We start from the raw sequence: 27,862 nt of genomic DNA, 5'->3' as shown, positions 1-27,862 counted from the left end.
GGAGGGCCCAGGGGAGGGCCTGCACCCAGCTCATTGCAATCGAGCAGGGGTGCCCCTGCAATCGAGTCACCACTGCAATCGAGGCACCCTAGGTGAACCTAAGGAAGTCTGGTCCAGGGCGACGCCGCCAGCACGACACGGCGCCACTACCGACATCAAGCTATGAAACGACAGTCCCGCCGCCCGCCACCGCCGCCGCCGCCAGGCGCAACCCCATACCCCAGGCTTGAGACAATAGAACTTATAGAAGACTGCTGCACAGCATGTGAGCATGCAATCAAGTTGGGTTGCTTGGGCATGCTGGTCGCGAAAACAACGCCATAAACGCGGGGGCGCGTAACCCTGCATGACGCCTTGCCCAGCACCTACACTTATGGTCTCTGCTCCCTTCGCATATTACCAATTCACTAGCGCATGACTGAGACGCCTGGCCTCGCCCTGCGATGTCGCAGCCACCCTTAAGTCCTGCTGTCACACTGATATGCCCCGGCAAAAGCCCCCGGCCAGGCTCCATCCGTGGGCTTCATCTGTCCCCACGGTTCGCAGTCGCCACGTCCTGGCCAAGCTCCCCCCGTTCGACGCCACCACCTTCTTAAAGCTCCACCATTTCCTTACAACTAACAAGTTTCCGCTCTCCGGTGACCAAGCCAGCGTGCGATTGTACTTCAGCGTCCTGCGGAACTCGACCGAATCCCTGATCCGACTCGCGATTCCGCAGTTTAACACGCTGGGACTACGTCACTAACATTTGCGTACTGCAAACTTAAATTACGAAACGTGTCACTCTCAGATTGTCGCAAATGCTGGCGCAAATGTGTCGGCCGATAGCGCATTGCCGAATCGATTTGTGCCCGCTAGGATATTGGAATACATAAAAATTGGAGGGAGATGCTGTTGCCAGGGCCGGCCTGCGTGCCCTCGCTGGTGCTGGGAGTCGCACTGGGCGCAATTTTCTGCAGCCGGAGCGACACCTGGCGGTGCGTCTTGGCTGCTTGAGCATGATAAACTCGCTTGCAGTACTGAAGCCATGGCTGTTGGTCAGCATGCGGTCGTGTTGTGCTGGTGACAGTCGACTGCATGCCGCTCGCTTCTCCTGGCAGGCTCATCAGTGACAAGATCTATTATGGAACATATTCCAAGCGTGGACGCCTGGTGTCGCAAGTGCGGACACATGCACTGCGTGCGGGACCTTTGGCCTTAGCACCGGCCACGGCCACGGCGGGATTGCACTAGCTTTTGAAAGTTCCTGATGCTGATGGGGCCATGGCGCGCTCGGGGTTGCACACTTAAACTAAGGCACCTGGCGAACCCGCCCTGACCATGCGTGCACTGCGTTGTTGCGCCACCTGCACAGGAACCTGCACTGCCGCTCACGGCGACCCAATGCAGATGGCTTACACAGAACTTGCTGTTGAAGCTAGTGTTACTTACGGTCACGTATTACCAGCTATACAGTGTCGCCACCACAGCGCACCCACGCACAGGTGCGACTGAAGACGTCAGTTGAGCCTCACCAGTGCTTGGCTGCGTCCAACCAACCATCATACTGCTCGCTTTCCCGCCTGCCCTGCCCGCAGCGCTCATATACCTTATACTGGCTGTGACTGGCTGCCTGGTGAAGGCCATGATGCATGGCGCCAGCCTCGCACTTCTGGCTCAGGACGGGAGGAGCTACTTGCGAATGGCGCCGGAGCTGCACCCGCGCGTGACCGTCGTTAACACTCTAGCTGTGCTGGCTTGCCATGCATCCGGGCTTCTGCCGGTACAGTTTCAGGTGCGGACGAAGCGGCTGCGATTGTCAGCGCAGCGTAGGATGGGTGCCTGGCCAGGCCTGGGTGGAATACGTGGCTGCGTTCGGGTAGAGGAGAGGGTGCTTGGTGGCGGCAGGTATAGTCGTGGGCTTGCTGTGGCGCTGGCGGACGTCCAGGGACGGACTGTGGGCGCGTAGGAGTGATGTTTCTGATGCCGCCACTCGTGCACAGGTGCAAACGATAGCAACGGGACTGCAGCTCATACTGCAGCAGGTGAGGAGACGGCGCAGATGGCGCCGCCGCCGCTGCCAACACCGCGGGGGACACTGCGGGCCGGAGGTCGGCCAGCAGCAGCAGGGGTCAGGGATCGCGTAGCAACTGCGCTGCCCGCAGCTGTGACCGTGCGGCTTAAATTACGGGTACCGGCGACATGCCGGGAGTATTTTTGCACAGGGTTGGGCGGAGCGGGGGCTGCAGAAGGGCAGCAAGCAGCCTGCTCGGGTCGCGGCACCCCGCTCTTCCGTCCGCTGGTGTCCATTGCTCTCGGCCCCCGCAACGCAGGACTCCAAGGACTTGTTCCTGGTGCAGCTGGGACTGAGCTGCATGATCTTCTCCACAGCACACGCGACGCAGCCGTACGTGAACCGCTTTGGCAAGGGCTGCGGCAGCCGCATGGCGCTGGCGGCCTTCTCCGCGGCGGCCTCCAAGCTGGGCGCCAGTGGCGGGGCCCTGGAGGCGGCGGTGGGCCTGTCGGGCATTTCGTCGGCAGCGGCCTCAGCGGCGGGACCGGACGTGTGCGCGTCGGCGCCAGCGGCATATGATGCGCACAGTATCACGGGTACCATGCACATGACCACTTTCCTGGGCATCTGCGTTGGAATCACATTCATGTACGTTTGAACACTGCCAGGTCCTGGCTTCCAGGTCCTGCGCGTCCTGATTGCGTTGTGTCTAGGGGAACTGTAGCCGACATTCTAGCCAGCTTTCGAGCAAGTGAGTTACGCTAGCGGCGGCAGCAGTGTGCTGACAACTTGCGGCATTTGGCGTGCGCATGTCTACAGGTACAACGTGTTCTGCAAATCGTTCATCCTGCCCACGCCGCTGCCCCCGGAGCGCGGTAGTGCCGCCGCGGTGCCGCCGTCGCACATGCTGCTTACCACCACCAGCTCGGGCCTGCCCTCAGCGGCGCCGTCCATTGGGGGCAAGGCCTTGGCCGGTGTGCGCGGCTCCGTGGACGTCGCGGACAGCTCCAGTGCCTCCCTGCACAGCGCGGCGTCGCTGCTGCCGTGGCTGCGCGGGCCGCGGCGCGGGCCGGCGGGTAGCGTGCTGGCAAGCGTGGTGTCCACGGACCTGGCGTCCGCACATGGCTCGATATCGGAATCCACCACGACCGGCATGGGGCCGGCCGAGAAGCTGGCGGCAGCTGGGGCCGGCGGAGGCGCAGCTGGTTCGGGGCTGCTGGCGCAGTCGATGTCGGAGCTGCGTGCGTTGCACCCCGCAGCGCGGTCGTACATCCTCAAGGTGGCGCTGTCTCGGCTGTCGGCGGCGGCGTGCGGCCTCATGTACAGCAGCATAGTGGTGCTGGACCTGCTGGCGGGCGCGCCGCTGACCAGCCGCCTGGTGTCGGTGGCCACCGGCGTGGGCGTGGTCGCAGTGAACCTGTACCAGGTGAGGGTGCACGGGGGTGCGAGGGCTAGGAGGAAGCAGCAGGGGATGCAGCGACCAGGCTGTGCACGCAGCGCCTGTGCCACTGTGCCGCGAACCCCAAGCGCGGTAGGGTCGCCACACGTTTCGCAATGCTCCGCACACAGTACAATGCTCCCCATCGCACGGGACCCGGGGCTGTGCCTGCAGGTGTGGGTCATGCTGCGGCACTCGGCGCAGTACTTGCAGCGAGCCGACGCCTACAACAGGTGGACGTGGCTCATCTCCGTTTTCTGCATCATCGGGCCCCACTGCGAGCCATGGGTGAGTTTCAATGGCGCTATCTGCACCCCGCCATCTAAGCACACCATCGCAGTACGACATGTCAGTGGGTGCGCCTGGCGAGCCAACCACCGTTTCCCGCTTTCATTGATTCTGGTGGCCCCGCTCGCCTCTGCCGAACTGCAGGTGGCGCTTCAGGACCCGGAGGCCATGGCTTCGGGCAGTATGTTCACGTCGCTGCACGCGTTCGTGCAGGACGAGACCAGCGGCGTGTACTTCCTGCAGCAGTCCTTCCTGTTCGTATTCACCGTGCTGCAGACGGTGAGTGCTGCGACGCATGCACTTTGCGCATGTCCAGTAACAATGGCGTGTCTCCGGGGTCTGCACGCAGATGCTGTTCACGCACCGGGGGTCCCCGACACGAACGTTGGAGCAGCTGCGCGACATCGCCATCTACGCGACCATCTGCTACGTGTCGTGGGTGGCGCACGCGGTCAACCACCAATTTCGCATCTACAGCCGCCAACCGTCTGGTGCGCACCCCGTATGCGGAGACGGTTGTGTTTGTCTTTAATGCCTCTTCGGTCCTGCACTTTCGCTTCTGCACTTCCTTTCTTAAACAAAAAGCCTTGAAGCCTTATCTACTTGTGTACTGATGTCCCATGCATTGCAAAGGGCGTGGTGAAGTGAGACTGACTGCACAAAGCGCCCGTGTCCAACCCCACCTGCAGCCGGTCGATCCCATCGCCCCGCGCGTGTGAGCGGCAGCAGTGGCGCCGTGGAGCGCGCCAGCGGCGACCGCGAGTGGCGAGGTAGCCACGCCAGCCACTCCTCCTCCAGCGTCACCGAGCACGGCGGCGGCGCCGCGCTATCTGCGCAGCTCAAGCAGATGGCGGCGGCCCAGGCGCACGCACCGCATGTGCCGGGCTCAGGACCAGGGACAGGAAGCAAGGCGGCAGCTGCAGCTGCGGGGGCTGTCACACCGGGCTCGCCCATTGCCAAGGGGGTCTTCACGCCGCCGGATGCTTCCTCCCACAGCCTGGGCAAGCTGTTGCCGAGCGGGCTGCCGCAGGTGGCGGAGCAGACGCAAATGCACGTGCGCGTGTCGCCGCTGCACCACCCGCGGCGGAGGCTACACCACCACCCACCCAAGCGCCAGGCCAGCGCGCCCAGCATGCATGCCGGCGGCCCTCCGGGGCCGGGTATGGTGTCAGGCAGCAGGCATGTGCCGTCGCCTCTTTCTGGAGGTCACCTGCCGCAGGTCAAGGCGCAGCAGCAGCTATTGCCGGGCGATGGTGAGGTTGAGGCTCAGCCCATGCAGGACCTGATGCCGCTGCCGCCCCTGCCGACGCTTACGGAATCCGCTGAGACGGTGCCCTCGCGCGGCGCGACTTCAACCACTGCCGTGGGTGGTGTGGCCGCGCTTGGCGCTGTCGCCGGCGTTGTGCCGTCTGTCCCAGGGCAGGAACCGCAGCAGCTTGGGTTGCCGCTAACGCCGCGGGCAGCCTTGAGGCAGTCCGGATCCATCACGTCAGGCGCCCTGCCGCCCGCCAAGGACAGCCCCGCCCGGCACATGAGCATCCGCGCCGCCGGGTTGCGCGAGGGCCCTCTGCGCCGCCGCATGCAGTCGGGCGGCATGTCCAGCAGCGGCACGCCCACCGACCCGCTGCGCTCGCCGCCGCTCACCGGCCCCGGCATGTCAGGCAGCAGCAACCTGCTGCCCTCCTGGTCCCAGTCGCAGGCCGACCTGACGGCGCTGGCAGCGAGCGCCATGCAGACGGCGCCGCACTTCACGGGCGCCGAGCAGAGCGAGGCGGTGGCCGCGGACATGGTGGGCCGCCTGCATGCGTCCCTCCTGTGGCCGCCCGGCGGCAGCGACCGCGCAGTGCCCATGTTTGCGTCGGGCTCCTTCGCCCCCGCGCCCAGCGCCGCCACGGCTGCGGCGCTGGGCGGCCTGAATGCGAGGAGCTGCAACTTGACGCCGGAGGGGATTTCCGGGCGCAGCCTGCTGGCGGGCGTGCGCGGCGCCAGCGGTAGCGTGTCTTACGCGGCGCGCCTCACCTTCGCAACCATGGCGCGCTCTACCGGAGGACTGGACAGCCTGGACGACGAGGAGGACGAGGAGGGCACGGGCCGGCCGAGCCGCTTCGCCGTCAGCCGCAGCGGCACCGCCGGCGAGCCCGCACTGGCGCTGCGCAAGCTCCGCTCGCTCTCAGCCCACGGCGACCAGGCCGGCAGCGGCACGAGCGACGGCGGGCTGGGCCACGCGACGGGCGCGCTGCCACCGGGCGCTTACGTGCCGCTGCCGCCGGTGCATTCTTTGCCGGAGCGGCAGCCGCCATGGCGCGGCCATAGCGGCCTGGACGGCGTGCTCGCGGCTCCTGGCAGCGGCGGCTCCAGCGCTATCGGTATGGGCGGTCTGGAGGAGGTGGTGGCGGCGCTCTGGTCCCCAGAGTCCGCGGGCGCGACGCTGCAAACGGGCCTGCGGCGGCCGCCGCCCCGCGCCGCCGCATCTGGGGATTTGTACGTGGTGCCAGATGATAGCAACCTGCCGGCAACGTCAACGGGGCCCGAGGTCTCGCGCGGGCATCGCGCGGGCTCCGCCTTGGCGCCCGCGGCTGACTTGCATGACGTGAGCGGCGTGGCGGTAGAGGCGCTGGACGCGGCGGGGTGTGGGGAGCACAGCGGCCAGGTCCACATGTCCTTGGAGGCGTGGGCGGGCTTCGGAGGCGACGTGGGTGCGGTGGGCGCTGCAGCAGCGGGCGCGCTGGGCGTTTCAGGCGGCGCTCGGACGTCGCAGCTGGGCGCGGAGGAGGTGAGCGTGAAGGGACACAGTCGGACCTCGTTTGAACTGGCTGTCGTGCCGGGTAGGGCGGCTGCGGCGGCGGCTGTGGCGGCGGCGGTGGAGGGCCATGCGGCGGCGGCAGCGGCGGCAGCAAGCAGCAGCCCGTTCACACCTACCCAGCTGCTGCCTAGCTTGTCGCCTCCAGACACCGACAGCCCCGCACGCCTGGGCGCAGCTGCCCGTGCACGTGCACGGATTGAGGTGGCGCCGTTGCCGGCCAGTGCGGCCGCGGCGGCGGCGGCCAGCGCTGGGGTAACTAGCAGCTCGCTTCCCAGCGACGTAACCCCTGCTACACATGTGCCTTCCACTGGCGGCGGCACATCCAGCACGACGGCGCCGCTGCCTTCGCCGTCCAGCCGCTCGGTGACTTCCCTGTCGCTGGGCACGCCACGCCTGGGCGCCCGGGACGGCAGTGCAAGTGGCATGACACATCGGGGTGGCAGTGGCACAGGCATGCAGCCGCCAGGCAGCAGCGGCAACACCCTCGGCATGGCGGCGGGCGCGCTGCGCGCCTTTGGGCACCAGCTGCGCCAGCTCACCTCCACGCCCGCCAGCCGCACCTCCATGTCCGGCAAGGAGCTGTCCGCGCAGAGCGGCGGTGCGTCCATCAGCGGCACAGACGCGGAGGCAACAGTGGCGTGTGGAAGTGGCGGGTCAGCCCCAACACATGCGTCCGGACCGGCAGCGGCTAGGATGGCTGCCGCCTCGGCTGTGGCGAGCTTGGGCCATCGCGCTGCAAGCGGCCTTAATGCAGCCTTCGGCAGCAGCCCGCGGGGGTCGCACACGGGCTTCGCAGCCGTGATGCCCGCTGCGGCGTCGGCGGATTGCCGACCAGAGGTGTCGCCGGACCTGATGTCTGCGAGCGACGACTTCATGCCGCGCGACTTGGTGTTTGGTAAGCCTTGCCCGTGTGCGCTATGGCGCTGCACGGGGTGCATCATGCGCCCGCTTGCCTGCACCCAGGCCTGATGCGCCCTAGGATCCTGAAAACCTGGCCACAGCTTCCTTACCGTTACCGCCCGCCTTCCTGTTGCTCCTGCCCTGCCGCCTGCTGCAGGCGTCATCTACTCGCTGCAGCACGCGGCGGACGCCGTGCACCTGTGGCGCGCCTTCGCGGTGCCTGTGAGCGGCACCTGGCTGGCGGCGGCGCTGTTGTACGTGACCACGCTGGCGGCGGGGGTGTACTACCTGGTGGGGCTGAAGCAGCGGCGGGCCTGGACCACCGACCACAGGTCAGCAGGGCTGCAGCGAAATGGGCGCGCAGGCGGCGGGCGGCGGGCAGCGAGGGACAAGGGTTGAGCTCGCGTGTGGCGTGTTCGATGTGGCGGGGCTGTGCAGCAGGGCGAGGGAGGAGGCCGGGAGGGGCTTTGCTAAACCGGCATCGCCATGATGCTGCCCGCTGGCTGACGCAGGTGCCGCACCTTCTTCTGGTCCGGCCGCCTGACCGCGCTGCATGCCGTTCGGTCGACGCTGTACACAGTTGCCGGCATGGAGGTACGGCACTGGCGCCGCATGCCGCATGTATGTCGTTAATTAAAATAAGCCGCCGCACCTTGGCACCTGGAGCCTGCCCCGTGGTCGTGACGGCCCCCGCGTATGCCGGCGGCCTTGCATGCAGGTCCCGAGCCTGTTGGGTCGCGCCATTGTGTCGTCGACTGCGTTCGGGCTGCTGGGCCTGCCGGCGGAGACCTTCCTGCGCTTCATGCCCATCAAGGTGCGTGTCGGGCCGCTGGTGTTGCTGGCACACCTTACTTTGGCGGCAGGGACCCAGGCAATGCCGAATGCACAGGTGGCTGGGGCTGCGTAGCGCAGTGCGGAGTAAGTGTGCGGCGGCCGCTGACTCCCGTGCGGATATCATTTATACACGCAAGAGTCGGGCTTCCAGCCACGAGTCTTCCCAGCAACCTGCCATTATAACTGGACCCCTACGTATGTGCATGGCGCCGCCTCTGCTGCCGCAGATCGTGATTGTGTACGCGCTCAGCTGCGTCAAGGACCCGGCGCGCCTGGCTCTCAGCCGGCTTCTGGTGGCGTTGGGCACCTACATCACCTCCGCCACATTGGCCTACACCGCCGCCGCCGCCGCCGTCTCGCGCGCGCCGCTGCGGCACCACCAGCACGCCGCCATCCACTGCCGCATCGACGCCGCGGCCGCCAACGCGGCCCTGGAGAAAAAGCTGGCCAGTCGGCAGGCCGCGCGCGCCGCCCGGGCCGCTGCCGCCAGCGATGCGGAGGGCGATGACGACGATGACGACGACGACGATGTGGACGAGGTTGATGAGTTGTTGCGGACGGCGTGCGATAGCAGCGATGAGGGCATGGACGCGGATGAGGAGGAGGATGACGACTTCCGGGAGGTGCTCATGCGGCGGCGCATGCGCAGCGCGTGCGGCGGGCTGGCGGTGGAGGACATTGGAGTGCCAGGTGTGCAGGCGCGGGAGGGTAGGGGGCTGGCGGTTGTGGGCTGCGGGTCGGAGCGTGCGAAACCGATCAGCGCAAACCACGTTGTTGGGAAGGCGGCGCCAGCTGATCCCGGCACGATGTACCAGAGGTTATGTTTGCAACGCTTTTGTTGATGTCATTCCTGCTGTGCCTTCCTGCCGCCCGTGCAGACCAAGCATCGCGCAACAATCTTTCACAAACGGCGGGGAAGGCTATCATGCCGAACCCGCTGCGGTGCTACTGGAACTCCTTCTGTGCGGACGGCAACAAGGTGGGTCCGGGTATGATTGTTCTGTGTGGGGGCCGGCGGGGGTGTGGTGGTGCGCGCCTCCATGCTGCCCGCGGTGGCTTGACCGGGGCCCTGCCCGCGCCCACGCCTCAACGAGGGCAGAGGCCCTATGTTGCGCGCAGCCGGGTAGGGCTGTGTCACCCCGGGCCTGACGTGAGCTGCATCTCCCTGTCTCTTGTTGCTTGGCCATGGCAATGATTACAGCACCCCGCCCACCTTGCCGGGAACCCTCCCACCAGGTGGCCATTGTGATATTCCTGGTGCTGTCAGCGCTGTTCATGGGCGTCACGGAGCTGCTGCGCCGGGCCGGCGGCGGCGCGGGCGAGCGCACGGCCGGCTACGAGCCCGACCCCTACCACGTCATGGAGCTGTGGGTCATCCGCGGCGCCGAGGCGGCGGTGGCGGGGCTGGCGGCGCGGCTGAGTGCGGCCGAGGGCGCGGCGGGGCTGCCGCAGACGGCGCTGGCTATGGGGCTGTTCCTGTTGGGGCTGGCGGTGGTCGCCGTCAGCCAGGTGCGGCGGGGCGGGTGCCGGTGTGGCGGGGGCTGCGGGAGCGGCTGCAACATGGGTGTTGGCAGGTGGAGGCAGATGCGGGTGGCTGGTGGGCGTGGCAGCGCGAGGCCAGGGAGAGTCGTGTTTGTCTGCCAGCAGTCCGCTCCGCACTCGGCTCCTACGGCATTCAGTCAATCCCACATCTACACCACCCTCGACTGACGGCAATGCACCTGTCATGCGCTGTGCCTCAAGTCCGTTCATCTTTGCCGGGTGTGGCGACAGCACCTTCACCCGCACGTGCTCCACCCGTTGCTGGTGCTTTAAATCGTCAACCACACACATGCACACCTTCATGGACTGCTGCCCGGGCCACTCCCCAGGTCATCTCTCTGGCCTTCACCGCCAGCATGGACCCGCGGCAGGGCGCCTACGCGGCGGCGCTGACGGACCTGGCCGCCAGCATCAGCGCGCTGCAGCTGGAGGACACGGCGCGACACGCCGTCACCGGCACCGTGGACCGCTGCATGAGCGAGGTGGGGAGGGCGGCGGGGCTGGGGCGCCGGGTCAGGCCGCCAGGCCGCCTTGCTGGCTGCATTTGGGGTCGGTGCATACTGCGCGGGGCCGGGCTGGAGCAAGTGTGGACCGCCAAGGGACCAGCGAGCATCCAAAAAGGGTTGCTCGTGAACTCCGCCGCAGGTGCTGTCATCGTGCTCGGCTCTGTTCGTGATGGTGGAGCCGCACGCCACACGCGGCAACACGCTGGAGGGCATGACCTCGCCGCACCGCGGCCGCGGCCCGACGGACAGCGACCGAGGCGGTGGCGCCGGCGCGTTTGCAGCCCACGCGGGCCACTGGGACTCTTTGGTGACGGTGTACGTGCTGCATGACCAGCTGCTGGGGGCAGATCTGCCGCCCTACAAACTGTCGCTGGACCAGGTGCGTGTGGGTGTGGGTGGGCATGAGCTGGGGTGTAGGGTTGGCTGGGGGCTGGCAGCAGTCCGCCCTGGCGGCGAGTATGCACACGGGCGGTGCAGGCTCTGGTGCAAGCAGCACACATGCCATCGGCGGCTAAGCGGCGCCCCTACTCCACGTGATACTGACTGACTGACTGACTGACTGACTACAGCTGCCGAGTGTGCGTGCGGTACTGGAGCGGGGCGCGCCCATGTTCCTGAACGACACCAATAAGGCCAGCGCCGAGCTCATGGACAGGTGGGTGTGCTGGTACCGGTGCGGGTGCCGGTCGGGGGGGGGCGCTGCCTGCATGCATGCCGCAGGGCGCTCCACGGGCAGCCCTACCGGTACTTCACAACCTCACCTGCCTAGCGTGTTGTTCGCGCACGGACAGCCAGCCCGTACCCCCGTGCCCCCGTTTCGCATGCGCCTGGCGACAACCTATTTCCGTAGTTCCCATCTAAGATGTGGGCCGGGTCGCCTGGATTCACACTCCACCACAGGTTCGTGGACTGGCGCAGCGCGCGCGACGTGGAGGGCGCCCGCAGCGTGTGCTGCGTGCCGGTGTCCTTCAGCGGGCAGGCGCAGGGCGCGATGGTGCTGCATGCGCCGCTGCCCAACGTCATGGACTCTGTGTTTGTGGGCATGCTGCAGGCGCTCGCGGCGCAACTGGGGCAGGTGCGTGTTGGATGAGTGCGTGGGAGGAGGCGGGGTGCCGTGCATCCCCGAGCGCATGTAGAGGACAGGGAGGGGCGGTGCACGGTGGTGCGTGCAGCACAGCGCACAGGCTGACGCAGCTCTTTGCTGATCCGTTGTGGTGGCACAATCGCCGGCGCCCTGCTCATGCCTGTGTCCGCGTCCTCACCGCTGTCCCGCCGCCGCCATGTCACGTCATGTCACGTCATGTCACGCCATGTCACGACGTCCAGGTGATGTACCTGAAGCGGGCGCTGGAGGACGTGCGCGCGGACGAGCACCTGCTCAGCGACCTCATGCCCTCACACGTGGTGAGTGCGGTCTGGCTGCCGCAGCCCGACACATCCCCCACACGGCCAGGGGAGGCGGCAGCGGCTTCCTGGCGCCTGCGCCCCTGCCTCGTATTGCGCCGCCATCTGCTCCCGCGTGCCGCGCAGCCAGCATTGGACACACCGCCTGCCCTCGCTGGGTGCACCCCGAACACGGCAGCAACGGTGTGCCCTTGCCTCAACGCCCCTGCCTCCGCTCCTCACAGGCTCACACGTTGAAGCGGCGCTTCATGTCCACGTATGAGGACGCGATGACACTGCCGCGCTTCCCCGGCATGAACCGCATGGCCACGCCCGCCGCGCCCTTCTCCACGCCCGCCGGCTCCCTGCCGCTGCCCACCGACCCCGCCGCCGGCGGTATCCCCACCGCCCACCTAGACGCCTCCACCTCGCAGCTGCACCAAGCGGGCCTGGCGGACCTGGCCAGTGGCTTGCCGTCCCTGACTGGGCCGGCTGGCGGCTTCACTGGCCAGCTGGGGAGCGGCGGCGGCGGCACGGCCAGCGTTGGGGTGCGGCCGCCGGGCGGCGGGCTGGCCGTGGACGTGGGCGCAGCCGGCCCCGCAGCGCTGGGCGCGGCGCCCGGCGGTGGTGGCTATGGTGGTGGCTACGGGGGCGGCGTGGGTGGCGTGGGCCGGACCACCAGCGGCATCCCCCTGATGGGCATGACGCGGCGCGGCGGCGCCAGCCTGATGGGCGCTGCGCAGCTGCAGCTGCAGCACCAGCAGCAGTCGCTCATGAACAGCGGCAGCGCGAGGTCCATGGCCGCCGCATCGGACGTGGGCGGAGGCGGAGGAGGCGGCGGCGGCGGTGGCTTCCAGGACCCGGCGGGCGGTGGCGGCGGCGGCGGGCGCGCGCTGCAGGCGAGCGCCAGCGGCTACATGGTGTCTCCGGGCATGGGCGACGTGCCGCGCGGGCTGCCGGCCGCCTACAGCCAGTGGCACAGCGGCGTCACGGTGCTGTTCGCGGTGAGGCGGGTGAACGCCTCGGGTGGGGGTGGGGATGCATGGCAATGGGCAGGGCTTTTGATTGCAGCAGGAGCTTGTGTGGGCGCGTCCGTGCATAAGTGCGATTTGGTGTGTGGTCAAGCTATCCTGACTGATTTGTTTTTGCATGAACGTTGACTTGGCCACACAGGACATTGTCCAGTTCACGCCCATGAGCCAACTGCTGGAGCCGCACCAGGTGGGTGGGGGAGCGCAGGAGCAGCGCCAGCGGGCCGGACTGACCCGAATCTTAGTCCTGTATTCCGTGTCAGCCGTCACTTGGTGGCAGCAGGGCTACAGTGCTGGGCTAGCTGTGCCGATTATGTCGTAAAGTGTGCAGTTGCTGAGAATGCCATCACCCCGCACCGCCACCATGATACGGTCGTAGGTCATGATCATGCTGCATGAGCTCTTCAGCCGATATGACGCGATGCTGGAGAAGCATCATGTGTACAAGGTCGAGACCATTGGAGGTGGGTGGCGGGGTGGGTGGCACACAGATAACCTGATTGGCAACCCAACTGCCAAATGGTGAAGCGGCTATGCCGTACACACATGCACATGCGCTACATGCACTTCTTCGATTTCAAGCTTCTGCCCCCATCTGCTGCTGCTGCTGACACCTACTACCCCCTGCTTCCACTACTGCACGCACCCGCACGCCCGCACCCGCACGCTGCACACCACCCCAGATTGCTACATGGCAGCCACGGGATTGCTGGCGGAGGACCCCGACCACTCCGCGCACATGATGGACTTTGCGACGGGCATGCTAGCCGCCGCCTCCACCGTGCTGGTCCCGCTGGTGGGACACGGCACCGTGCGCATCCGCATCGGCATGAACTCGGGCACTGTGGTGAGTGTCGCGTGCGCCCGTGCGGGCGGTGTGGAGCAGCACCTCATGCAATTGCGGCTGCACGACTGCAACCCTTGCTGATGGTCGCTAGACGGTAGCTTCAGCCGTGCCTGAGTGCAGGATGGTGCCGCGGCAGGCTGGGGGAAGCCCCATTTGCCCTGCTGCATATGCAGTCGCGTTCAACTCAACGGGCCAGCAACTAAATGTTGATGTATGCGCCCACGCCCGCGCCTGCATGCAGATGAGCGGCGTGGTGGGCTCGGTGCGGGCACGCTACTGCCTGTTTGGCGACACCGTCAACACAGCCAGCCGCATGGAGAGCACGGGCGTGGCGGGCGCCATCCAGGCCAGTGAGACAAGTTACAACCTGCTGCCGCCGGAGAAGCGCGCGGGATGGCAGTTTCGCGGCAGCATCGAGGTCAAGGGCAAAGGTGAGCTGGTGCCCGCGGCGTCTGCGCCATTGACTCATGGTATTTAGGTCTAAACGAGAGGGTATCAGAACGGAGGTTACTGTATCATGCGCTACGCCCGGCTTTCTTTCTGTTTGGTGAGTGCAGGCCCGATGAACACCTTCCTCTACATCCCGAGCGAGGACGTGGAGGGGTCTGCCGCGGGCCCGGCTGCGGCGATGCCGGCCGTGGGTCCGTCAGGGCCTCTCGCAACTGTCTACGGCGCCTAGATGCCGCCGGAGCGATGCCTTAGCCGCTTTTGAGCAGTATGACAGCCCCTATATAACAGCATCAAGGAACAACGGTCCGTCGTGCCCGTGTCTCAAGGTTGGAACTGTAAGGTGCGTCAGTCCGCACATTGTTCTTCAGCGGGCGTGGCGTTCGGGCAGATGCTTGCTATGAGACAAATTGGGGAGCGTGTGTAGCATGCCAGGAGAAGATGAACTCGGCGCTGAATGTCAGTGGCGACCGAGGCTGTATAGTATTGTCGCTGTCGCCCCAGGATTAGGGAGCGACTACTGAGGCACGCAGAACGCACGCGACTGAGAGTCAGTACGAACGAGGCATTGACGTAGTGTCGTCCCGTGTGGGCCTTCACCACAATACGCTGCCGAGTAACGGGAGCTGAGCACTTTCGGATGCAATCGTGACCTGGTGTGGGTGGGGCGGGTGGGTGGGAAGGAACCGACAAGCGTGCTTGTGCATTTGATTTCAGAATTCACAACTTATCCTCGTTGCGGTGGCGAAATGCAAACATGTGTTGTGGCTCGAGGCTGTGGCGAATGGCTGTGAGTCAGCAAGGTGCGGCTTAAAATACGACGAGCTGCACGACGAGGCTACTGCTAGTCAACTCGCATGTGCGGCGACGCGTTCCAGTAAATAACATGAAGTCGGATGCTCCGATGCTGTCGTGGCAGTTGGATCCATGCCGCGTGGGTGGCATGGAGGGCGCTAAGCTATTGCTGCTTAGGGCTCGTGGGACATTCAAACGGCTTTTGATGTTATGCCGTACAGGTGTGCCTGTGTTTATGAAGTCAGGATCGTAATATTGCGCGCGTGGATGGTCCGTGTTGGAAGGAGAGCGGCGCCAAACAGGATGGCTGCGCGCGCGTTTTTGGCTACCTTGCGCACCAGTAGTAGACTGGGGAGCCATTCTGCGCGATGGCGGGACACATTGGGGGGGAGGCTCAACCAATGAAGTGGGTGATGATGCTGGGTGCATGTCCAGCAGGCAGGGCCCTGTCAAGGACGAGGCAGGAAGAGGAAAGGTTTTACGGACTGGATGCGACGAGGATTGCATTCTGTGCAGCATTCACATGCACAGCGACACCGACCCTTCCAGCCAGTAGATTTGCTGGTGCAACTGGATAGGCCTCCAGCGGTCCTTGGTTCTAAGCGAAGACTCCACGGTTGCGTGTGGCGGTGTGGGCACAGGTGGGCCGTGCGTGCCAGACGGCCTGTGTTGGTTGAGCCGTTGACTCTGTGCGTGTATGCGCGAGACGTGGCTGCATGCACGTGGCTGCAATGGTGATCGCGATGAGAGGACAAGGAAGTCTCAAGGGACAAGTGTTCCCCGGTCACGGGACAAGGGGCTGAGCCCCTCCTCAGTCTGAGGCCGAACAACCTCATCGCCCGGACATAGCCGGGGTCGTTTTCCACAGGCACATAGCCAAACCAGGTGCCTATCTAGCAGTCGCGATGCCACAGCAGGGCCAACCGCAGCCAGACGCAGCACGGTTGTCAACAGCCGCACTCTAGTCATGCCGCTACGCATGCCCTGCCAGCCCCACCGCGGACCACTACCTAGACACCAGCCGGCGAAAACACCCGGAACTCCCGCATCCAACCACGCCACCAGGTGGCCAAGACTCAATGCCCAGAATTGCACGCTGATAGGCATGAGTATGCGTTCACGCAGACCTCATCCTTGCACGAGCGGCACGCCACCCAGCAGTTCGCACGCCCTGCCAGCCACTACGCGCGGCCACCACCTCGGGCGCCCGGTCGCCTGCACCTGCCCCACCCGGCGCATCTTGCGGCGGGTTGCCACCTTGTCGCCGCACATCAGGCTTTGCCTTCCAACCGCAACTCCCACAGTCCCGCAGCCGCCCGCAGCGCGTAGCCTTCGTAGCAACCTGAATCCTAGTCCTAGCAGCAGTTACCCCTTATTGTCCATCTCACGCCAACCACCCCCACCATCTCCACCCTCACTCTCCCGTTCCGCCCTTCCACCGCGGAATCCTCCCCTGCCCTTCGTCCTCCCCATCAGCCGCTCTAGTCCTGCACGCCGCCGTCCTCCTCCAGCCTCCGGCGCTCCTCCTCGCGCATCATGTCCAGCATGGCTCGCTGCGTGCGGCGCTCCAGCTTGTCCAGCTTAGGCTGCACGTCACGCTTGAGGTCCCAGTTGGCCTTCTTGGGCGCGATGTTCACTAGCAGCTCCTGCGTGCGCGGAGTGTACATTCAAGATCATACAAGTAGCCACGAACAGTAGTACGGTGTACGGTATATACGGTATATCGGTACGCGCTTTTACCGGGTGCAAACGAGGGGGTGTGCGGAAGGCGTGTAGGAGGCGGGGGAGAGGCGGGACAGGCGCAGCGCAGCAGAGGCATGGCTGGGTTGGAGCCTTGGAGGGAGTTGGAGGTGATGGGTGCAGCCCAGGTGCAAACAAAAGGCACATGAGAGGAACATGGAGGTCAACACAAGCGAGCTCTTCCACCCTGCCCCCGCCCCGCCCCGCCCCGGCCCGCCCTGCCCCGCCCCGCCCGGAGCACCAGCAGCGGCAGCTTGCGGCTGACATTGGTGTGGTGCTTGCTACCCAGAGAGGACAACATCCTCCGCCCGCGAGCGCCCTCGTGGTTGCCCTCACTGCCCCGACCCCGCCACCCCCTCCGACCCCAGCGACGGCGTCGCAGTCTGGCACTAGCGGCGACCAGTCCGTCCGGCGGCCACCCACCTCCTGCGGCAGGTCCTCGGGCTTGGTGTCCACTTTGGGTGCCTCAAACTTGGGCGGCTGGGCGGCTGCAGGCAGGCAGGGAACTTACTAGACTCAGCCGGTACATGGGAGGTCAGGGCCGGAAGGTGTGGACACCTGCACAGTCCGGGTTCGAGAGGGACTCCACGCGCCTGGAGCAGCATGGTGCCGCTAGCCCCGATCTGCCCATGTGTGTTGCCCAAGCTCGGGTGGAAGGCGTGCGTGAGCTAGATGCCAGCGGGAAGCTCTGTGGTCCAGGCTAGAGTCGCGTGTGTGTGCGTGGCACAACGCTCCCTCCAACCCCCCCTTCTCCCCGACGAGCCCTTGAGGACCGTGGGCACTCACCCTCGACCTGCTCGTAGTCTATCCGCTTAGTGTCCTGAACAGCGTAGTTCCGGAACTTCAGCACTGGCTTTTCAGGCTCCTCGGCCGCCGGTTCTGCCCCGCCATCTGTCTCCGCTGCTTGTGCAGCAGCCCGCAGAGCTTTCAGACGCTCCTTACGAGCCAACGCGTCCTCCATGGCTACGCCCTAGCGTCGCTGCACCTCCCGTCGCAGTCAGATTACTTTGCTTGACTTCAGATGTCACAGTGTTGCACGTTCCTGGTGAATATAGTTTGGCTAAGTAAATGCTCGTGGAATGTAAGCAGCCAGGATAGCGCGTATAGCCCGAAAACGACGAGCGGGTTCCCCGGAACGAAGACTTGAAGACTAGTCGTTGTCGTATTTGCTAGTTTAGAGCTAATTATGAGCAGGCGATCAATTAAACTGACAGTCTTGGGACTCTCACAGGGTCCGAGCTGTTGGCGGGCTAAAGGCAGCTTCAGGTACTTATGTGCATTAAATGGTTTATGGTAGATATGACGCGTGGGGATCCCAAAGCTGACAGCCTGAAGGAGCGAGCCCGATGGCGCGCTGCCATGCGTAGAGTTTCTAGATGACACGGTGTCCCTTGATGTTTTGGACGCCTCGTTCCCCAGATCATTTTGCTTGTCGTAATCATACTTTCTCGGCGCATCCCCTGTTGGTCTGGGCCACAGTTGCCGTTGCAACTTCGCTATCGCCCCTTTCAGACGCTCTTCGAGCGCTATCCAGCCTGCAATAGGCGCTTCGACTATACGGCGGCGGCCCTGCGTGCGAATTTAGCGCGTCAGGAGCGCTCCAGAGTCCCACACTGACGCGAGCTTGTCAGCGACCGCATCCGTGCTGCCAACCGACAACACTCCGGTCCGCAGCCGTGGGAGCCTTCCCATCATGGGCAGCCATGGTCCTATAAGCTGCTTGTGCTGTAGAGCGCACGTGGAGGATGGGGCAGCAGCGGGCGTGCACGCGGGGCGACGGGCCCGGTCGCTCATAGCCACTGTTGCGGTAGTGCTGCTGCTCGCGGCGGCCCAGGCTCCGGGCGCGGAAGCCTTCCGTCGCGGTGGTGGCGGCGGCGGCGGCGGCCGCGACTTCTACTCGCTGCTAGGTGTGGCGAAGGACGCGGACGAGGCCACCATTAAGAAGGCGTACCGGCGGCAGGCGCTCAAGTGGCACCCCGACCGCAACACCGACAAGAAGGAGGAGGCGGCGGCGCGATTCCGCGACATCGCCGCCGCCTATGAGGTGCTGAGCGATGCCGACAAGCGCCGCACGTACGACCAGGTGGGGACAGTAGCGGCAATGTGATACAGACGGTGTGCAGAGACTGGGAAGACCGTGTGCCCAGCGATGCGCGATGGCATGGGAGCGCGTCGTAGCGGTCCTCCAGCGAGATAGTTGTAGGAGAGGGAGACGGTTACCGGTAATGCCGGGACAATATCGCAACCCGCTCTCGGGACTCCTGGTTGTGCGCCTTATTTTGTCGCAGTTTGGTGAAGAGGGACTGAAGCATGGTGGCGGCGGCGGCCCAGGCGGCCCAGGCGGCGCCGGCGGCTTCAACATGAATTTCCAGGGGGTGAGTGGCGGCAGACAAGGGCAAGGACAAGGGCAAGGGCAAGGGAAGGGCAGCCGGCACGCCAAGCCCATCAGCCGTGGCAAATGGCTCCTGAATTGCAATGGCGCATGTAATTCACGGTGAAAGGATAATGGTCGGTGTATGAACAAACACACCTAAATTTGCCTGTGTGTGCACAACAACAACTACAGGGAGATCCATTTGAGATGTTCAACATGTTCTTTGGTGGCGGCGGCGGTGGCGGCGGCATGGGCGGCGGCATGGGCGGACAGCGGCGCGCGCAGTTCAACATGGGTGGCGGCGGCATGGGTGGCGGCTTTGGGGGCATGGGTGGCGGCGGCATGGGCGGCGGCGGCCGCGGTGGTCACAGCGGCGGCGGCGGCGAGGGCTTGTACGATGATGACCCGCACGTGCAGACGCTGACTACGGACACGTTCCCGGCGGGCGACACTGCCTGGGTGTGGCTGGTTGAGTTCTACGCCCCATGGTGCGTTCTTTCGGCGGGCGTGCATATGTGTGCTTGCCAGCGTGCGTGTGCTGGTGGAAATGGAAAGGCGCGCACGCCAATATGCGTGCGCGCCTTTACCGCAATCACGGATGCAGTGGAAGGCCGCGATGCACGCGGACTAGGCGCCAATCCAAATGCATTTCAATTGCTTGTTCAACACGACCAGACGTGGTAAACATGGCGCTCCGTCGCTCCCCTCCTTGTCCGTGGCTTGCGCGCCCGCAGGTGCGGGCACTGTAAACAGCTGGCGCCCAAGTGGTCGGCTGTGGCCAAGTCGCTGAAGGGCGTGGTCAAGGTGGGCAGGGGGGGCAGGGGCAGCGTACGTGTTGTGTGTGGTGGCGTGGGACGCATTTGCACCGGTTCGCCTAGCTCCGGCACGCTCATGTGCGTGTGATGCTTCTGCTCCTGCTCACCTGTCTAAATGTGTGTGTGTATGCGTGTGTGCAGGTGGGCGCGATCAACTGTGAGGACGCCAAAGAGTTGTGCGGTGCACACGGCGTGCGCGGCTACCCCACCATCCAGGTGGGTGCGGCCCCAGGCCTGGATACCTGCAGAGCCAGCAGGGCGCACAGGGCCACCGGGCCACAGGGCAAAGCCACAGGGCCGTGTGGCCAATTGTGGTCGACACAGCTCTGCAGCGCGCAGCCACCTGCGCGGCAACCCACTCGCCCGCAGCCTGTCTCTTCCCTTCTTTTCCCCTCGCTCCAGCAGCCTCCGCCCAACCTTGCCCGTGCTGTCCTCCCCCTCCGCCTGACCCCTGCGCCTCCCTGCTGCAGGCCTTCGTGCCGGGCTCCGGCGCCAAGCCCTACAGCGGCGACCGCTCCGCCAAGGCCATCTCCGACTGGGCCCTGGACCTGGTGCCCAGCCGCGTGTCACAGATCACCACCGACCTCTCCCTGCGCCAGCTGCTGGCACGCTGCTCCGGCGGCAGTAGCAGTGGCAGCAGTGGCAGTAGCAGCAAGGGCAAGGACCGGGCCAGCTGGAGCGCGTGCGTGATGCTGGTCAGCGCCAAATCCGAGACGCCGCACCTGCTGCGCGCGCTGTCGGTCGCATACGCTGGCAAGGTGGCGTTTGGCGAGCTGCGGGTGGGCAGCGGCAAGGGCGCCGGCGGCGCCCTGTCTGCGCCCATGGCCCACGTGGCGTCGCAGCTGGGTGTGGACGTGGAGGCGGAGCGGGCCGCCGGCAAGCTGCCGCTGCTCATCACCATCTGCAACGGCGACCTGGCGCTGGTGGACAGGTGGGTGGGTGGGCGGGCGGGGAGGGGTAGTCGCGTGGGATAGACCGGCAGGGGGAGGGCGTGGGCGGAACCGGTGATGTGCGGAAGCTGTGTGGGCTTGGTCGTGGGTCTGAGTGATTGTGTGATAGGACAGTGGCAAGGCAAGTTGATAAAGTCCCGTAGGGTGCAGCTGATTCCCAGAACCCAACAAATGGCATACAATTGGCAGCGGCAGGGCAAGAGTGCGCGGCTGGTCGAACGCCGGAGTTACTGTACCGACGAGGGTCTGAGTGATTGATGGGACCGCGACGGGCCGGGCACGCTTACACGCTCTCAGTATCCTCCTCCCGCTCAAGCTTGTGCATTGTGCAATCACCCAACGCCACCCCAATGGGTGTACCGACTCACGCGCCGTCCATCAAACATCACAGTCACACACATCCATGCATTCTCACTCACTCACTCACTCACTCACTCACTCACTCACTCTCTCTCTCACACACACACACACACACACACACACACACACAAACACACACACACGCACAGGTACATTGGCACGCTCAAGTCAGACTCGCTGGCCCGGCACCTGGACACCTACGCCGCCGGCAAGAAGTGCGCCAAGCAGGTGCGGCTGGACGCCGGCACGGACCTGGGCAAGTTCAGTGCGGGGCAGCTCAAGCAGCTGGTCAAGGACAAGGGGCTGGACTGCAGGGGCTGCACGGAGAAGGACGACTTCGTGCGGCGGCTCAAGGACTTCATCGCGAGCGGCGGAGCGGCCGGGACACGATGAGCGGCAAAGACAGCAGGACCAGACGCAGCAGAAGCAGGAGTGGGGAGGCGGAGGTCGGGGCGCGGGATGGACACGGGGTAGCCTTAGCCGTGCAGGAATGGCAGGCAGTTGTGGTGTTGCGGGCGCAGGCCGGTCGGCTATGAATAGGGGTTTGGCATCGCTGGCATAGGTGCATTTCAGGGGTAGCTTGGCTATAGGACCCTTCCAACGGCCATGATAGGTGCATGTCAGGCCACCAGACAGCGCATTGACACGATTGAGGGACACGCGAGCGATGCAATTTTGGAACTGCCATGGTGTTGGAGTTACATTCTTGGCAGGATGGCGCAAGGATTGATGCAGCAGCTAGGTCAGGCCGCTAGATGTGATGAGGGTACGATATTACAGTTGTCTTGACTCTTGAGCATTGAGCTCAGCGCTAGCATTCCGATCCCTGCCCAAGGAGGCATGCCCATCATGCCCAAGAGGTGTGTGTTACAAAGGCAAGCGCACAGCTGCTAAGACCTCCAAAGCTTCATGCCGTTCACTCTGCTGATGCCAACACGCTAATCTGGACACCTGTTGGGCCGTCAAGCCGCAGCCATCCTGCCAACAGCAACGTACCCTGCCGGAAACCCCTGCACTCAGACACCTGCCTGATACCCAGACGGTCCCAGCACGGACGCATGACTCCACTCGACGCTTTCCGTATGCTGCTTTTGCCATTCTGCTCGCCAATCCACAAACGTCTCCCTGTATGCAAGCCCCAACCATCACAGTCGCTACCGTAGCCCAATGCGTGCAGCACATCACTAACACACTCAAAGCGAGCAAGAATGCTTAGGAGCTCCATAATCGTTCCGAGAGTGTTGTGTATTTGTCATGTTACATGTTATTTCCATCCCGCCGCCACGTGCGGGCGAGGGGAACGGAGTGGTGTGGCATGGTGGTGGTGCCCCCACCCGGACTTACCAGGCCGCAAGAGAGGGCATTGACCCCTGGCCCCTCAGTCCCAGTCGACCAACTCCCGCTCGTACACGGCGGCGAACACCACCCGCGGCGCCAACACACACACATACACACACGCATACGCATACGCACACGCACATACTACCACCTTGCATCTGGTAGCCAATGTGTGCGGGCCTGTGGCCCGCGCAACGGCTTACCGAGAGGGCCAGCACATCGGCAGATTGGGTTACAAGTGCGGTCTGTGTCATTGCCTGCACGTATGGCTGCTGCTGCTGCTGCTGCTGCTGCTGCTGCCGCTGCGGCATTCTCTGGACCTGTGGCTGCTGCTGCTGCTGCACCTGCATCTGCTGCGTCTGTGGCTGCTGCTGCTGTTGCTACTGCTGCATCTGCATCTGCTGCTGCTGCTGCGTCTGTGGCTGCTGCACCTGTGGCTGCTGCAGCTGCTGGCCGGACTCCGGCTGCTGCAGCTGCTGGCTGGACTCCGGCTGCTGTGCGCCAGTCCCCAACATCATCTCCTGCCGCAGCACCTGCTGCACGCCCCGCTTAGTGGGCGCCCAGGCCACAGCCACCGCCTGCACACGAGGCGCACACAGACGCCACATACACACACACATGGTCAGGGGTTGTGCTCTCTCGACACACATGGTCTCTATGTGCGCTTTCTTGCACACGGCAACTGTGGCGAGGTGACTGTGGCTAGGTGCCCAGACACACGTCGTGCACCACATCGCCAAAACCGAGAGTACACTGCCCACAGGAGCTGACAATGTCGTCGGCGCGACACAGCAGGCAGGTACCGGTGGCTCACCTTGGGGCCGTTGAAGGCGGTGGCCTGCCAGCAGGTAGTGTTGAGCGGCGTGGGACAGGTGGCGCCCGCCGCCCTGGCCGCCGTCGCCCGCCACTCACACAGCTGCACCATCACGCCGTCGAAGTCACCCGGCACCCACTCCCGGTGCACGGGCACAGGGGGCGCGCCGCCGCCCGCACCCGCGCCACCCGCACCGCCGCCCGCACCCGTGATGGGTAGCGGTGCGGCCCTGGACGGCGGAATGATGGGCGGCATGCCGATCGGGAAGCCGGCGGCGGCGGTGCCGCCGCCACCCTTGCCGCCAGAGCCGCTTGAGCTCTTGCTGCCAGCGCCGGCGGCTGCCGGCCCCGGGCCCGGCCCCTTTGCCGGCTTCTGCTGCTTGGCGGGGACGGGAAGCGACTGGGCGCGAGCTGCTACCATGGCGCCATTGCCCGCCGCAAATGGCTGTGTCGCCGGCTGAGGCACCGGACTCACACCACCGACGGCGCTGCCCGCCGGCTGCGGCGCTGAGTTGAAGCTGGTCAGCCCTCCGGGCGCCACCGCAGCCCCACCCGGCCCCGCCGTGCCGTTCGCAGCGGCCGGCGCCTCCGCGCCGTCGCCGCCACCCGCCGCCCCGGCGCCAGGCCCAGCCGGCCCTCCTCCAGGGCCGCCGCCTCCACCCCCTCCTGCTGCTCCTGGGCCGCCGCGGCCACCGCCGTGCAGTCCGCGGTATTCCCTGCTGCCCCGCGGCACGAAGGGGTTGCAGCTGTCGCGCCACACCTGCGAGGGCGTCACCGCCACGCCGTCCGAGCTGTACACCAGGGCCACGGTGTCCCCCAGTGCGCCCTCCAGGAAGGACTCGGCGCTTTCGAATCCGAACTTGGCCGCCAGCTGGTCGTCCACCTCGATGTGTGCGCGCTCGCGCAGCCCAGCCAGCAGCTCCGGCAGCGGCACAGGCTAGCGGGAGGAGGGGGCAGAAGAGGGAGGAAGGAATCCAGGAGGTGGAAGGGATCCAGGCGGTGAGGAGGAAGGGATCCAGGAGGTGGGAGGTGTGGGATTGCTTGGCCCGGGTGGGTAGGCGGGAGAGAGCGGGCCTCGCATGCGGGCGTGTGGAGGGCTGCGCCAATACACAACACACAGACAGCAGTACCATGTGGCCATGACCGGGGCTATAGCCGACTAGGCGTTTCCAGGGATTGAGTGTGTGACCGGTGTGACAACCCACCTGCGCGCCCTTGTCGTTCGACAGCTGCGGCCGCAGTGTGAGGCGGATGTACTGGCGCATGGGCCCCAGCAGGTGGTTGGGCGGCGGCGCGTGCACGAAGTAGGCAGGGCCGCCGGCAGCCGCGGGCGGCACCGGGCCGCCCATCTGTGAGGGTGTGTTGAGATTTGTGAACCGCCCGGTGTGGGTCGAGTCAACATGCCGGGGTCAACACGGGCCGTGCCGCGCGCGCCGCGTGCCTGTGCACCGACGCCCTGTGCGGCTGTGCCACATGCCCCGCAAACCCCTCGTGCCCCCGTGCCACGACGCCCTTCACGACGCCCGCAGCTCACCGGACCGCCAGACGGCCGCTTCCGCCCCACAGCCTCGGCCTCCACGCCGGCCACTGCCGCCGCCTGCGCCACCGCCTGCTGCCGCAGGTACAGCCGCTTGCCGGCCTGCGGGTCAGCGCCGCTGTCGCGCCGCCGCGCCGCCTCCTCGTATTCCGCCAGCAGCTGCCGCAGGGACCCCACCATGCCGGGTCGATGCACACCAAAGTCGGGTGTGGGCGCCAGCACTGTGTCCGAGCCGCCCTCGCGCGCGCGCAGCTGCCTCACCAGGGCGCCCTCGCCGATCACCTCGTAGGCAATCTCGGCACAGCTGTACTCGAGCCTGTGCGGGTGCGAGTGGATCAGCGTGATCAGCTCGTGCTTACCCTTGACGACGTAACAGGCAGCAACGGATGGCGGGCGTGAGCTGCCGGCGCAGGGCAAAGCACCGTAGCGGGTGGGGGATTCCAGGTCTCCAAAGCGTGGCGCCAACAGAGCGCTCAACGACCCTGGTCCGCCAGTGCAGCTGTGGCAGGAAGCAATGCGGGCTTGCTGCCCTCTCACACAAGCCGCTCGGCAGCAGACAGCCGTCAGCTGGCCCTCCTCCATCTGTACTCCCATGCACACCCTCCATGCACACCCCCATCCGGGCCACACCCCAATCCGGGCCACCCACCCACCTCCCGGGTGGCGTGGGGCTGCCAAACAACTTCTTATACAGCTCGTCCAGCTGCGCCGCCGTCCAGCCCACACGCTTCAGCGCCGCGCGCTGCTCCTGACTTCCCACCGCCGGGTAGCTGCCGGCGGCGGCGCAGCCCGCCAGGAACTCCTCCCACGCCCGGCTGGCCGCCAGCACCGCCACCGCCCGCATGCGCAGCCGCTTGTGCTCCAGAGAAACGTGCACGCCGCAGTGTAGAGAGCGCTCCAGCTCGGCAGCCAGCGCGGCGCCGCCGGAGGCGGCGGAGCCGGCGGCAGCGCCGCCGGCGGAGCTGCCGGGCGGGCTGGCGAGCGCTGGTGTGGACTTGGCCTGCTGCAGTATCTCGCCGAGCTGCTGCAACACATCGGAATCCAGGTGCAGAGGCTCCGCTGCTGTTCCTGTGCCTTGTGTCGGTGGTGGTGCGCTGGAGGCGGTGGGGGCTGTTGCTGCAGCGGGCGGCGCGGCGATGGGCGTGGCAGCAGCGGGGGCTGTGCCCCAGGTGCCGAGCCCCAACAGCGGCGGCGTCAGCTCAATGGAGATGAAGGTGGGCCCGCCGGAGGGGTCCGTCTGCGTCGTAACCTGGGGCATGAGAGGCGCAGGCGCTGTTGCCGGTGCTGCTGGCACTGGCTGTGCAGGCGGTGTCGCGTATGACGGGGCGTGCGGCTGCTGGTGCAGCGCAGTCGGCTGCGGCTGCTGAGCGGCACCCGGTGCGCCGTAAGCAGAGGGCGTCGCGGTTGGGACTTGCGGCTGTGGCTGCCCAGGATACTGGTATCCAGCCGCCGCCGGCGGTGCCTGTGTGGGCACGGGTGGCGGGTAGCCCGGCTGCCACGCGCCAGGCGCTGGAGGCGCCGCCGGCCGCCCGTACCCGTATGGCTGCGCGGCAGCCGGTGGCTGCTGCGCCGGCGCCTGCCCTGGGTACGCCTGAGCAGAATGCTGCCCGTAGGCCTGTGGCGGCGCGTACGCCGGCGCCTGCTGGGCTTGGGGTTGTTGCTGCTGCTGTTGTTCCTGCTGCTGCTGTTGCGGGTAGCTGTATCCACTCGCCGGGTAGGACCCCCCTGGAGCCTGTGCGTAGTAGCTAGCCCCGGGCGCAGACCCGGATGCTGCCGGTTGGTAGCCGGCAGCCGGATGCCCTGGCGCCGGTGGCTGCTGCGGCTGCTGCGTCGCGGCGTAAGGTTGCGACGCTGCGGGCTGCCACGGCGGCGCTGGCTGCTGTTGCGCCGGCTGTTGCTGCTGCGACGGCTGCGCCCCTGGGTAACCATATGCATACGCGCCCGACTGCTGCTGCGACGGCGGCGGCGCCCCCTGTGCCGGTTGCTGTTGTTGCTGCTGCGGCCATTGGCTGTGGGATTGTGGGTACACCGCCGCGACAGGCTGCGGGGGCGGCACTTGCGCCGGCTGCTGCGGCGGGTAGGCGTAAGGCGCCGCTCCCTGTGCCGCTGGCGGTGGAAACTGCTGCTGTCCATAGTACGGCTGCGGGTACTGCTGCGGCTGCGGCTGCTGGTACTGCTGTTGGTACGGGTCTGGCAGGGCTGCGGGGTACGGGTAGGGATATGCGCCGGGTTGCTGCGGTGGCTGCTGCGGCTGTGCGCCTGCACTGGGCTGCGGGTAGGGGAACTGTCCGTATCCCGGCGCTTGCGGCTGCGGCTGTTGTGGGTGCTGATAAGCCGGATACTGCGGCTGCGGTTGCTGCTGGTACGGGTCTTGCTGTGCTGGTTGGTGCTGCTGAGGTTGCTGCTGCTGGTAAAACTGCTTGTATTGCTCTTGCTGCTGGTAGTAGGCCCGCCATGCAGCCGCATTCGCGTCCTCCGCAGCGCCTTGCGCCGAGGGGTCGGGCGGCGGTGGGCCGGAAGGGAGGGGCGGTGGCTCGGGGGCCGCGGCGCTTGCGGCCTTATCTGCAGCAGCCGGAGGTGCCTGGCTGGCGGCCGGTGCCTGGCTGGTGGCTGGGACCGCCCCGCTCTTGTAAGAAGCGAACATGGCCCTTGCTGCTGGGTCCGTCAGAAGGGGCTGCCGGGTAGAGGCAGCCCCGGCGTCCGCCCCCGACCCGCCCGTGTCGCCCGCCTTGTAGGAGGCGGACATAGCCGGCTCGACGAGGCTCAGAGTAGCATGCTATATCTGGTTCATCAGTGCCACATGCGACAAATGCATCTGTGCATTTGCTCTTAACTACGCCTGCTTAAAAGCGAGACTCGTGATAACGCTTGCCAGGATCGCCGACCGGCTCTTGGCGTGACCGAGTAGTTAGCCACAGCAGTGCCGGTTAAGAAACAGTACAAAGATGCTGCGTAAACGACGGGCATGCAAGCTCGCGCCAAGGCGGTGCCAGAAAGGGTTGCACGGAGCTGAGCTCGCAAATCAGCCACGATGAAGAAGCCTGGTATGTACTGTGCTGTATAAAATGTTGCTGCGTCCGCAAGAAAAGTAAGGGGGCAGCCGAAGCTTTCGTCCATCCCAACGTGGG

General features: G+C 65.8%; 4 protein-coding genes across 4 annotated transcripts; 2 read left to right on the top strand and 2 right to left on the bottom strand.

Moving 5' to 3' along the window:
• Positions 1-270: 270 nt before the first annotated feature.
• Positions 271-15,566, top strand: CHLRE_12g518350v5 (uncharacterized protein). The gene is made up of 28 exons (XM_043068344.1): positions 271-977; positions 1,101-1,161; positions 1,355-1,484; positions 1,578-1,774; positions 1,983-2,024; positions 2,313-2,641; positions 2,813-3,419; positions 3,606-3,719; positions 3,864-3,998; positions 4,069-4,210; positions 4,409-7,417; positions 7,580-7,754; positions 7,935-8,016; positions 8,141-8,236; positions 8,484-8,946; positions 9,135-9,235; positions 9,493-9,765; positions 10,128-10,280; positions 10,444-10,683; positions 10,874-10,959; positions 11,205-11,379; positions 11,631-11,708; positions 11,933-12,691; positions 12,861-12,908; positions 13,098-13,182; positions 13,402-13,565; positions 13,807-13,996; positions 14,123-15,566. The coding sequence occupies exons 1-28, from the start codon at positions 889-891 to the stop codon at positions 14,242-14,244; spliced, it is 8,145 nt and encodes a 2,714-aa protein (XP_042918439.1). The 5' UTR covers positions 271-888; the 3' UTR covers positions 14,245-15,566.
• A 2-nt stretch (positions 15,567-15,568) lies between these two features.
• CHLRE_12g518300v5 (uncharacterized protein) lies at positions 15,569-17,822 on the bottom strand. Its single transcript, XM_001697024.2, has 3 exons — positions 17,334-17,822; positions 16,971-17,035; positions 15,569-16,453 (listed from the first exon to the last, which is right to left on the bottom strand). The coding sequence occupies exons 1-3, from the start codon at positions 17,506-17,508 to the stop codon at positions 16,289-16,291; spliced, it is 405 nt and encodes a 134-aa protein (XP_001697076.1). The 5' UTR covers positions 17,509-17,822; the 3' UTR covers positions 15,569-16,288.
• A 168-nt stretch (positions 17,823-17,990) lies between these two features.
• CHLRE_12g518200v5 (uncharacterized protein) lies at positions 17,991-21,941 on the top strand. Its single transcript, XM_043068343.1, has 7 exons — positions 17,991-18,630; positions 18,836-18,922; positions 19,114-19,409; positions 19,656-19,725; positions 19,878-19,952; positions 20,207-20,667; positions 21,196-21,941. Exons 1-7 carry the CDS (start codon positions 18,241-18,243, stop codon positions 21,437-21,439), a joined length of 1,623 nt encoding a protein of 540 aa, XP_042918438.1. The 5' UTR covers positions 17,991-18,240; the 3' UTR covers positions 21,440-21,941.
• Positions 21,942-21,948: 7 nt separating this feature from the next.
• On the bottom strand, positions 21,949-27,810 carry CHLRE_12g518150v5 (uncharacterized protein). Its single transcript, XM_043068342.1, has 5 exons — positions 25,388-27,810; positions 24,732-25,050; positions 24,403-24,546; positions 23,199-24,134; positions 21,949-22,962 (listed from the first exon to the last, which is right to left on the bottom strand). Exons 1-5 carry the CDS (start codon positions 27,478-27,480, stop codon positions 22,765-22,767), a joined length of 3,690 nt encoding a protein of 1,229 aa, XP_042918437.1. The 5' UTR covers positions 27,481-27,810; the 3' UTR covers positions 21,949-22,764.
• Between the last annotated feature and the right edge of the window lie 52 nt (positions 27,811-27,862).

Source organism: Chlamydomonas reinhardtii, chromosome 12, assembly GCF_000002595.2.
Source record: "Chlamydomonas reinhardtii strain CC-503 cw92 mt+ chromosome 12, whole genome shotgun sequence".
Classification (NCBI taxonomy): domain Eukaryota; kingdom Viridiplantae; phylum Chlorophyta; class Chlorophyceae; order Chlamydomonadales; family Chlamydomonadaceae; genus Chlamydomonas; species Chlamydomonas reinhardtii.
Note: the sequence above shows the minus strand (reverse complement) of the source record. Positions and strands in the feature narration are given on the sequence as shown.